General features: G+C 49.0%; 2 protein-coding genes across 2 annotated transcripts in view; one reads left to right on the top strand and one right to left on the bottom strand.

Annotated features, from left to right (window-relative positions):
• The window catches only part of Kcnq3 (potassium voltage-gated channel subfamily Q member 3), a 310,711-nt gene extending 299,138 nt beyond the window's left edge, over window positions 1-11,573 (bottom strand). Inside the window, exon 1 of the mRNA XM_004837934.4 lies at window positions 11,111-11,573. Coding sequence (XP_004837991.2) covers window positions 11,111-11,487 — 377 coding nt within the window. The 5' untranslated portion in view covers window positions 11,488-11,573. The remainder of the gene's footprint in view (window positions 1-11,110) is intronic.
• Window positions 2,153-3,452, top strand: LOC147830249 (sex comb on midleg-like protein 1; the record flags this gene model as incomplete). Its single annotated transcript, XM_087184668.1, has 1 exon — window positions 2,153-3,452. A coding segment is annotated over one exon (1,263 nt), but the record flags the coding sequence as incomplete, so codon positions are not given.
• Window positions 11,574-12,155: the final 582 nt, after the last annotated feature.

The raw sequence follows: 12,155 nt of genomic DNA, 5'->3' as shown, positions 1-12,155 counted from the left end.
ATCGGCCCTGAATGCCGGAGACTATTACTAATGACACGAAGTCAGATGTCCATGAATGGAACGAAGGGAGGTGCTGCCCACAAGGGACCATAAACAACCGAAGCTATCATTCACATGACAGCTTTGGATGCTAAACTCAGTGGAGGTGGGGGTGGAGGCTGACTCACAGGACTCTTGGTGCAGGGAAGGTTGGGGGAATGAGTACAGAAAAGAGGATCTCAACCCTAGGAGTGCAGCAGGAGCCTGGGCAGGGATGTCCAACTGGCCAGCCTGCAGCTCCTTCCTCTGTCTTCTGTTCATTCATAGACTATCTGCATAGACTATCTGTGCAATAACCCATCTTGCTCTCGAAAGAAGCATTCTAACCAAAACTGCCTTTCTGAGATAAAGTGAAAAATCTCATCAAGCAAAACTGAACTTGGGATAGGATTTGATTCCAACCTAAAGACAACTGCAAACCCAGAGGAGATAGGCTTTGGGTATGACAGTTCACGGACACAGCTGCTGGGGGGCCAGAGGCAGCTGGCCTTGCAAGCCCCTCCACATCTTGCCCTTGTCCCAGTGGAACCTCAGGCAAGTTCCTGACTGCTTGGGCCTCAGTTTCCTCTTCTCAGCAGTGCCTCTGCCTTTTGTAATCCACCAAGTACCTCTCTATGCTGGACCCATAAATCCCATAAACTCCTGCTAAGTAACTGCGCGCTGATTAACTGGATCAGACCCACTGATTATTAAGTTCTATTGATTTCATGCTTTTCTTAGACTGGCATCACTGAGAGGAGAAGCCTTAGAGTGAGACAAAGTGGAAGAGGGGACCTGACAGTTTACCAGCACTAAATCATTTTCCATTCAGGACAGACAGCCAGGATAGAGGAATTTATAGCTTAGTATTTTCAAGTCATGTTGGACAAGATTTTGTCACAGGCCCTTAGGAAGACATTACAAAGGTAGAAATGAACTTAAACTCCTGTGACAAGATGGCCAAGAGTCTAGGGGGTCAGTCAACGGCAAAGAAGTCCCATGCTTGTCCGCTCCTCTGGTACAAGGCTGGCTTTGGAAAGCCAGACTTGGTGATTTGTACCAAAGCTCCTGTAGTAACTGCTGTGGTTACTTAAACACAGAAAGTAGGTTACCTTGACATTGAACAGATGGAGGTGTTGCTCAAGATGTGATATCATGAATTACAGAACGAAGTAAAGATGTTATTTATTATTAATATGCTGGTTAGTTATTTTAATATGTTGCTACACTCTTGCAGAGTTCTTGAAAAGGGAGCGGAGGGAGGAAAAGGGGAAAGCAGCACAGGGGTATTCAGCAGGAAGAAGCAAACCAGAGCCTACACAGGGGATGCTCCACGAACCCACTGCAGAAGGACTTGCTCTCTACTGAAAAATTACACGGAAGGAGAAATCTTGTTCCTGACTTACAGCCCAATTTGTTCTTTGAAGAAAAGATTTCAACTCCTCTACTGCTTCTGTGGTAGAATAAAAAGTACCATCCAATAGGGCTACCAGGCATGGGGTTTGACTTGCATCCTGCTGTGCTGTGGTCTGAATGTGTCCCTTCCAAGATTGAGGTGTTGAAACGTAAAGGCCAGTGTGATAGTATTAACAGGCGAGGCCGGCAAGAGGGGATTGCGTCACGAGGCGTCTCCCTGTGTGCGAGGGATCGTGATCCCCAGAAGAGGCTTTGCACGTTCTGCCCTTTTGCCCTCCACCTTCTGCCGCGTGAACACACAGCATTCCTCCGCCCTGGAGGACTAGGCACTCAGGGCACCGTCTTGGAAGCAGAGACCAGATCACCAGACAAGGAACCTGCCAGCACCTTCATCCTCCCTGTCTCCAGAAGTGTGAGAAATAAATTCTGTTCTTTGTAAGTTCTGAGTCTACAGTAACTTGTTTTAGAAACACAAACAAAGTTATATGACATCTACAAAACCAGATCTGGCCCAAAAATGATGTACAAACTTCCATGCTATTATTTCCAAATCCTTTCTTCTTTTTATTTTGCCAAAGGGCAATCACCTTAGAGGAGCTCAAATCCCTGAAAACATGGGTACTAAGGTCAGCGCACCGTTGGAGTTCGCGACGTTCACGTGTCGCGAAATCAGGCGCGGTTTCCGGCAGAATGACCATTACAAAGGTTCAACTGACCTCACCGGTCAAAACCAACGGCCAGTAGTTTTCTCCATGTCTTGAGGAGGCTGCCGCGGCAGGCTGTGGAACAAAAAACGCAGACTCAAAGCGCTACTTGTGAGGGTCCTGGTGGTGATCTTGGTGATGGTCTTAGTGGCGGTAGTGGTGAAGAGAGTGGTATTCTTTTTGGCTATCCAGAGGATTCTCCATCTGTGAATCCTCAGGAACAATTTCCACCGAATATACCCAACACTGAAGAACTAAGACGATTTCTGGTGGTCACTGGCCAATGTCAGGTCATATATGATGCCGTTCAACTGCTAGTTAAGAAGTGCGATGCTGGCCAGGATTTAGCTCAGTGGTTTCGCCGCCTGCTGCGCAAGCACAAGGACCGAGTTCGATTCCCCGGTAACAAAAAAAAAAAAAAAAAAAAAAAAAATTGTGATGCTATTGGTAGAAAGGTGTCAGAAATTCAACGTTCACAAGCGAAACACGGTTGGGACTCTCCTAAGCAACACACAAGACAGAGCTTCTCAGATTTGGAAAGAGCTGAAGCCGAGGAAATGGAGAGAGTAGAGCGTCTCACTTCATTTTCTCACTCTGAAAGTTACAGCGCAACTTCACCAGTTCACAGAGCAGAAGATAATGGTGAGGGAAACATGGTGGCATCTTTGGATTATGAAGAATCACAGGAAATCGAGCAGGAACCCCTGCAGGAGGAGGAGCCATTCCATGGTGGTTCACCAGTTCCTAACCAGTGCTGTGACCGTACTCACTGTACATGTGTGAGATATTCGGATACGCCTGCCAGCCCCAGGTATCCTGGCAGCAACAACATGTCGCCTACAGAAACTTCCACAATATCATATTCAGCAACTCTGACCCAGAGCTATTCTGGCCTGAAATGTAACTTGGACATGAGCAGCTCTTCCGGGTGCCCAGAGAGTAAGCATCCTGGAACATCTTTCCAAGACTCAGCTGATTTTGCTACAAGTTCTCCAATTGAATCTAAAACTGATACTGTGAAACAAACCTTCCCTGAAAACCCTTTAAACTGGTCTGTGAAAGATGTGATCCAGTGTCTGAACCATACAGATCCTCAGATATCAGGCCCCCTCACCTGGCTCCTGAGGACACAGGAAATTGATGGAAAAGCCCTGCTCCTACTCAATAATGACATAATCATTAAGTATATGGGTTTGAAGCTGGGGCCATCCCTGAAGCTATGCCACTACATTGAAAAGCTTAAAGAAAAACAAGATGTTTTCAGAAATGTAGATTGAGCTTACCAATTCATTTTCTTTTTTCTTTTTTTTTTTTTTTTTTGGTACCGGGGATCGAACTTGGGTCCTTGCACTTGCACAGCAGGCGGCGAAACCACTGAGCTAAATCCCCGGCCCGCCAATTCATTTTCTTGTCCTTAGTTTTTGTTTTGCCGACAGTTCCTCTAAAAATGTTATATCTAGAATTGCAAAACTATGTTATAGTTAAGTCTACTTCTTTAAAAGCCATTTAACATGTTAGCCTTAACATATTCAAACTGGAAGTTCATTCCTTATGTGTTTTTATTATTTTTATGTATAGTTTACAAATATATTTCATGCAAAAAATATATATTTCAAGCAGCAAAACAAACAAAAAACAAAACAAAAACAAAAATTTTTGATTTGGGAGAAGAAATACCAGGGATTGAAAACTCCTATAATTAAATCCAAGAGAATTTTACTTCAGAAGAGAATTTAAAGTTAAATCTGTAGCTATCATATCTTTCTCAAATATTCTGATACTGTAGTGTACTGTTCGTGTTCTACCAATTTCCAGAAAAGCAATAGGCATGTAAATTATTTGCCTCTCTATTACTCCTTTGTATAGTTTTATTTGTTCAAATTTAGTAGAGAAAAACATTTATAAAGCTTCATCAAATGTTCTTACCAGTTTTCAGATAAATTCTAGGATATATGGAATGACCATTTTATGCAAGAAATATACTGCAACAGTAGTCTGGACGGAGTCTTATAATTTGTTCAGAGAAATACCTATTAAAGTTTGCATGTTTTAGTTTAATTGGACATTGAAAATAAAAGAGAAAAAAAACCATGGGGACTAAGCTACATGGTAATGTATCCCCAATTTTTAAAAATGCAGCAATATACAGAAATATGGCAAATCTTTAGAAGAGCAAGTGTTTAAGTCCAACAGAGCTATAGTCCCAACGATGCATGGTGCATCCCTGATCTTGTAGCTCCACAGGAAAATGCTATCTCTGAATGCTGCCCTGTCAGTCCTTTTAAGAACCCTCTCACATGGGGTCTCATGAATTCCTACACCAACCCCATGCAGAAGGCGCTGCAATGTCCATTTTACAGACTGGGGGACTGAGCAAGGAATCCAAATCATGCAGTAAGTGAAGTACTCCTGAATGCCCACTAAATGCACTGCCAATGAGCCCAGAGCTACCTGGGGTTCCCCAAACCAGAATCACAGAGTACAGCACCAGAGAAGCATTTTTACTCAGCCTGCATTTGAAAACTGACTTAGAAGCAAGACTTTCCTTGCCTCTCCAACGGTATCCCAGTAGTGAGAAGATGAAACAGGTCTTGCTTGCATTCTGCAAAACCTCCAGGCGGAGACTAAAACAAAAAAGAGAGCAGAATACTGACCCTCAGGAAAACTCCACAGGTTCACAGTTGATTTATGAAATTTTGAAATGTTTGTGGAGATGTTTGAGGTAGAAGGCTTGCCTAGCATGAGCGAGGCCCTGGATTCCATCCCTAGTACCATATATTAACCGAAAATGGGGGTGTGGACTTCTAAATAATGCAAGAATAATTCAGCTTTGAACTGGACTGAATTGAGTACTCAGTTCTCTGAGCAGGATGCTGGTTGTCAACTGGACACATAATACATGCAAGCATCCCTTGCTGCTCGAAATTCCCTTGGAGGAGTGTCCATTGACACTGCCCACCAAGTAGAGTTAACAGTGCCTTCTATGTCAGTCCACTTCATGTCACTAGTACAAATACCTAATATACTCAACTTACGAAGAGGTAAGATTTACTTTGAGCCACAGTTTTGGGAGTTCTAGTCCATGATCAATTGGCCCCTTTGCTTTGGGCCTGTGGCAAGACAGGACCTCCCGGTGGAAGTGTGTGGTGGAGCAAGGCAGAAGCAAAAGAGAATGCAGAGACCAGAGCTCCACTATTCAAGGGTACACACCCAGTGACCAAAGACCTTCTGATAAGCCTCACCTCTTAAAGATCTCACAGCCTCCCAAAAGCAGCACTCCAAGTAACAAACTTCAACATGCGGGGCCCCGGGGACATTTCAGACCCGAATGAGAGCACCTCCCCTTTCTGCTTTTCTGGGGTCCTCATTTGCATTCCAGCATGACATTTGCTAGAGTTATGGTTATTAAATTTGGTTGTTTCATGTCTTTCTCTCCCTGGAGAGGAAGAGGTCGGGCTCATCTTCCTCTGCAGCCAGGAATGAGGCAGGGTATTCTGTGAGGACTCAGCATGTACAGCCCTATCAGGAGCAAGCTGAGCTCACCAAGCTGTACCTCTTCACCATGCATTTGTAATCGTGAGGACAAACCATGGTGAGAGGGCCATGGTGATGTGGTCTACATACAAGACCCGTGGAGCCAAGAAACCTGTCCAGCTTGCTTAAGAATTCTCAGACCGGCTTCCTGTTGGGGTCACCCGACAATGCCTGTCATCAGGATTTGTGACTGTGCTTCCTGTGTTTGTTTTCTTCTTGCTTTTAAAGTATTTTAATCTTTGAATTTTTAAATTTTAAAGTAAAAGAGTAATATAATACATACATATATTCTCTATCTAGATTCAAAATTGTTCATGCTTTTGCCATATTTGCTTCTTTCTTTCCTTTCTTTCTTTCTCTAAGTATGCCTATTGTACATACACACATTCACACAATTCCATTTTCCAAGCACTTAAAAGATGCAGATATAATGACTCCTTACCACTAACTACTGCACCATGTATCTCTCCAAAAAATGGAGCAACAAGAGAATAATAAAAAAAGAATATCTACCTTCCTAACTACAGTGCAATTATCACACACAAGAAATTAAATTTTGATACAATAATGTTATCTAATTTGGAATCAATGTTCAAGTTTCTTAATTATCCCTATAATAACATCCTTCATTGCTACTTACTTTTTTCAATCCAGGAGCCAATGAAGGATCAGGCATTTCATTTGATTGTCACACCTCTCTAGCCTACTTTAACCTACAGAGTCCTCTTCCTTTGTCAGTTGGTTTCTTGACAGGTTCATGACACCGACCCTTTGAAACAGACTACACCAGGTATCTGGCAAGATGTCTTAAAGTTTAAATCTATCCATTATTTCTTCATGATTAGATTCAGGTCATGTGAGGCCCTGCAGCAGGAATGTTGTACATATACACTGAACTATAATAAAATAAGGGTAGGGTTAGTTTGTCTCATGATACACAAGTTGGGTAGCTTTAGTTCAGGTGGAATCGTCCAGATTTCTCTCTTATGATAGTTTTCTGCCTAGATGATTCTCTTATATGTCAAAGTTTGAAGTCTTGCTACTCCGAGTGCAGTCTGCCAACCAACAACAGTGGCTTCCCCAGAGAACTTGTCAGAAAGGCAACTAAAATTCCTGACTTGGGAGAGGGCATTGCAGGCCTCCTCTGCTACCGTCTACTTCACACAACTGGGACAAAGTGAAGGGAGCACCAGTCATGGCTGAGGACACCTGTGTGAGCCCAGCTCTGCCACCTCAGGAGCTCCTGAGCAAACCACTTCACTTCCCAGAGCCCCAGATTTATTTGTAAAAGAAGCATTGCTTAATCTGGAAGCCAGCATGGTCAGCCACTTGCTGTGAGTCTGTTTCCTAGAGAGTGAACTTCCATGCACATGTGGTCACAGTCCCAGCATGGGGCCTCACCATCTGATATCCTGAGGCTGCTGAGGTCAACCCCCTGCTTGGCTCATCCATCCTGGGTGAGTGCTTGAAAATGCCCTGTAGAGAGTCAGGAGGAAAACAGGGAGTTCCGAAAAATAAAGAGAAAAATAAAAGGAGTTTATGTCAAAGGAGAAGGGGCATGGATCGCACAAGCGATGCACGAAGGTGGCAGATTAAACATGACCAAGAAGGGAAGCAAAAGAGAGAAAACATTTACTGCATGCCCACGGTGACATTCGTGGGTAGTTTCACATCCACAGGGACCCTGCATAAAACCCCTATGCTAATTCAATAGCCAGGGCATTTGGTTAGGACAGCTGCTGGGTCACTACATCTCATCACCCAGTCTTGCTAGAGGTCTCTGGAGCCAGCCCACCTCAGAAAGCAGTGAGTGGGAATTTCTTGCACTCATTTCCCCTGGGTTTGTCAACCCACAGGGCCTCAGGGGAGATGGTCAGGGCAGCAGGATGTCTGTACTGTGCCAGGCCAGCAACAAGGCCAAGATGAGACCAGCATCTCCGCACTAACAGGCTAGGAAGGCAGAGTCCCAGACAGCTTGAGGACAGCCACAGAGCCAGGTGAGGTGACTTGTAACGAGACCCCCATTCAGAATCAACTAAGGACCACCTGATGCTGGGCTCACTGCATCCACATGCAATGTTTGCCTTAAGCCTAGGAACCCCTCCTTGACAGGGCAGTGTTATCATTGCCAACTTCTATGTCCCAACTCAGCTCCTGAAAAATCACAGATACCTTGGTAAAGTCTAGATGTGAACTCTGTGCCCAGCCCATTTTCCATTACACCAGTGCCTCTTTCAGCCAAAGGATGAAAAAGCAGAGCTGTAATCAGCCTCACCAGAGTTAATAATTCTGATAGCTCCTATATAATTCCTTTCCCCACAGCCCAACACTCCCAAGGACTGTTCTCCTCATTAACGTCCTGTAATGCTGACCTTAGCTACTTACTACTGTTGTGATAACAGCAGAGCTGTAGTAGCAGTCTTGATTAACCAGGATCCTAAGAGAATTCTCTCATGCATCAAATGCTTACTTAGTACCTACCATGGGCTCCACAGCCTCATGGGGATGGAGAATGCTAAAAACACCATAGCCTTCTGCTCTCACACAGCTCTCGGTTCACTGGGGCAGGCAAGGGAACACACCAATTCCATTGCAAAATTCTACAGCCAGGCAGTTGCAGAGCTGGCAAGTCTAGCCCAGCCTGGAGTGTCAGGGAAAGGCTTCCTGGAGGTGATGACAGTGGAGGTGGGCAGAAGTGAAGGTGTATAGATAGGAGAAAATAGGGGATGTGCCTTTAAGACAAAGGGAGCAATTGACATTTTGATTGATCTCCACATTTCCTGTATTCTATCTTTAGGAAAGAGAAAAAAATCCTATCTCATGGGCCTGATTCATTTAAGAAAGAAAAAGTATGCACTAGACTGTGAGTCCATGGTCAGCCCAATTTCCTGGCCCCCTCCAGCCATTACCCACAGCTCAGAGCAGGGTAGTGGATGTTTTGAAGTGTGAATTTCAATGCCTTGTGAAATCCTGAATCATCAATGAAAGGCTCAGTTGTGTTCATCTGATTGGACCTCCTCCCGAGCTGGAGAAAGGATACAGGCCCCAGCTACGTACCAAGTGGGCTTCAAAATGAGGATCTCAAACCCAACCCAGTGAGTTTTTCTGTGTAACTCCAAAGTTATCAGCATCCACAATCCCAGCACCCACCCATCCCACATTTTCCTAACATCGTGGTTCTTTAGGTTCTGGCCAGTCCCGGCTTTGATTCAAACCCCCCTTTCCCACCATCCACTAAGAAAGGAGAGCAGATGTGTTGCTACAGGCTCTGTGTTGCCAGTGGGGAAAGGAGCACCCAGCAAAAAGAAAAGCCCCCCAGCTGTTGGCAGAGGGCCAGGATCGGGATCCAGGCTCAGCAACAGAGCTGACTCACTGCACTCCAATGTAAACTGCAGGAAATTAGACACAGGATCTTAGCAAGTGACTATCTCTCAAATTCTTCCTATCTTCGTCTATAAAATGGAAATGATAGTAACTATCTCATAAGATCCTGTGAGGATTAGCCAAAATAAGTTCATGTGCATAGATGACTCTTCCTTCTCATACTCTCAAAGTCTTCTAGGCCCTCTCTGGGAGGCTGCAGGCTCTAGCATTCTCAAACCTGCTTCCAGGTGGTGGGATAATTCCAGAGGAGAATAACATGGGAGGCTCTGTCAACAGCAGGCCTTAGCTGGCCCTTACTCAGAATGGGAGAAGTGTTGCTCTGAATGCTGACTGGGAAAAGGCAGCAGCAGAATACGTCTTCAAGCTTCAGGGGACCTAGGTCTGGAGGCTAGCCAATAAATACAAACCCCGTCTACATGCAGAAGGACCTGGGAATCCACATATGTCTGTGTGCATGCAAACAATTTGTTGTGCTTAGTTCCCTATCACATATTTCAGTGTCAATTTCAACTTAACTAAACACTGTGCTAGAGACAGAGTTGAATGTATTTTTAGTCCTTTTTTATTTTTTACCACTTAACCAGAGCAAAGGAAAGCCTAGTTGCTAAGCCCTCTTTCTAGCCAAACACTTCCATCACCTGCAAATAGGCATGCACGCAGATACCTTGGGCCAAAGCGCTCCAAATCCTCCTTCTCCAGGTTCCTCAGCTCCCTGTAGGCGGCCTCTCCGGGCTCCGGAACCTCTCAAGAAACCTGTTGCTGAGCCTGAGGACCTGTGCGGACGCCCCCACCTGGTGGCCAAATCAGGAAAAGCGCTTCCACCCAAGGAGGTCTGGCAGTTTAGTGTAACAACTCCAAGGTTCCCTGAAACCTTGGCCTTTTCAGTCGCAGTGCACTGGAGAAAGCCCGAGAGGAGACTCTGCCGCTTAGGGCACAAGGCGGGACGGTGTCAGAGTCATGGCCAGCTTCCTGCCAAAATCCTGGTAGTCAAACAGCTTTCTAAAAAGCAGCCATTAGGACGGCGAAGGCAAGGCTGGGAGGCAGCCACGGCTAGCTGTGCCTTGTCAGCCCGGGAGTGTGCCTGGCAGCAGGCAGCCGGGATTTCCAGTCCTCGCTGAGGAACCCGGGCTCCCATTGTCTCTCCCCACTCGAGTACAGGTGGATTTTCCACTCCTGGGGGCAGGTGCAGCGGGAGGTCCATCTTCCTGCTGGCTGCGTATTTACCTCGAGACAGCTTCTGGGGAGCAGAGGCTGGGTGCAAGGGTCCAGACCAGGCCTCCCACATGCTCAGGGCCCTGGGCCAGGCAAAGCAGGAGGAGGCAGCAGACTAGGCCGGGCGGGGCGGGGCGGGGAGTACGGCACCCAAACCACAGACCTGTTTCAACCATTAGTCCCCATTTCTGTTCCTTAAACCTCAGTCCTTCGGTCTAGATTTAGAAATCCTCCACCTTCCTATTCATTTTCCTAAAAGAAACCCAAAGACGTGCATTTTGGCCAATTCAAGGCCCCGTTAGTGTAACACCAGGTTCTTTTCTCTAGCGGTACAGAGCTCTGGAAGGGCAGCGCTCACACACACACCTCACCGTGGGCAGGGTGCACTTCTCCCGTCCCCAACTCCGGGATGCACCCTCTAAACTCAGCGGCGAGCCCCAGAAAAGATATTCACGCCAAGCAGAAAGAGCACTGTGGGGAGGGCCGTTTTGTCCTCTTCAACCCCCATATTAATTAGCAAAATCACATAATTCTTTTAAGCTTCCAAACCACCAACTCCGGAGGAGCTGTCAATGCGCACCGGCGCGCACACAGACGCCAAGCTCAGCTGGGAACCACGCTTGGTTCTTTGAAGCCCCGGTGTCCAACACCCGGAGCGGAGCGCGGTTCATAAACACACAGAACCGGAAAAGACTCCCAGGGCAGGCTGGCCCCCACCGGGCGGAAGGGCAGCTCCCGGGGTTTTAGGGACCCCCAGAATTCCCCAGCTCCAGCCCCTACCCCGACCCCAATACCGCCGCCCAGGGGCGCCCGAGCGAGCGAGCGAGCGGCCCGGTACTCACACCAGCGCGTGGTACAGCAGCGCCCAGCCCCGCGGTCTCTCCAGGGCGTCGTAGATCAAAGTTTGGATGCGCCGGTACTTGGCGTTGTTCCTCTTGACCGGGCGGCTCAGAGGGGTCTTGGCCAGGAGCCCGATGCCCTGCGGGGTCCTCCGCAGCCCTTCGTCGCGGCCGCCACCCTCCAGCAGCAGGGTCCCGTCTTTGTCGGCTCCGGCCCCCAGCGCCAAGGTGACTTGCTCCGCATCCCCGGGCGGCAGCCCCGCTTTCCGCTCCTCGTCCCCGGCCGCCGCCGCGTCCCCTCCGGCTGGGTTAGCAGCCCCGCCGCCTCCGCCCCCGCCGCCAGCAGCCGCCCCCGCCGCCCTGCGCGCCTTGAGCCCCATCTGCCTCGCCCCCGCCGGCCGCTTCGCCTTCTCCGCTGCTGCTCGGGGAAGAGGGGGCACTCGGGCTGCACGGGGCAGACGGCGGCAGCGGCGGCAAGCCCGGGAACTCCAATGCCATGATCCGCGCGCCCCTCCCCGCCCACCGCCCCAAAAGCAGGCAAAGGCGTGGCTCCCAGGGGTCGGGGAAGGCCGGCTGGGGGGCAGAGGTCACCTCCGCGCGGGGCAGCCCTGGGACCCCGAGGAGCGCGGCGGCGCTAGGGCGCGTGGCGGCGGGAGCCTGGCACCGGCGCTCCGGGGCGGCGGCGGCACTCGGGCCGGCGAGCCCGAGACAGCATCGCAGTTTATTTGCCAGCCTGGTGCCAGCCGCCCTCCCGCCAGCCACTCGCGCCGCCGCCGCCGCCTCCCTCCTCCGCGCTCCCACCGGCGCCCCTCCCCGCCGCTCCAGCCCCGGCCCCGGCCCCGGCCCCAATCCGGCCCCGCAGCGGCGGCAGCGGCAGCCGCGAGCGCGGCGGGCAGATCGCACGCACCCGCCACCCCTCCCTCGCCGGGGTGGGGCCCCATTGTCCCGCCCGGTCTCGGCGGGAGGCCCCGGCGGCGCCGCCCCCCACTCCTCGCGCCGGGGGACGGGGATTGCCCGGCCCAGGCCGTGCGCGCTGCGGCCGCGGCGC

Source organism: Heterocephalus glaber, unplaced genomic scaffold (genome assembly GCF_053883595.1).
Source record: "Heterocephalus glaber isolate CG9 unplaced genomic scaffold, H.glaber_assembly_v1.0 deba00000281, whole genome shotgun sequence".
NCBI lineage: Eukaryota > Metazoa > Chordata > Mammalia > Rodentia > Bathyergidae > Heterocephalus > Heterocephalus glaber.
Note: the sequence above shows the minus strand (reverse complement) of the source record. Positions and strands in the feature narration are given on the sequence as shown.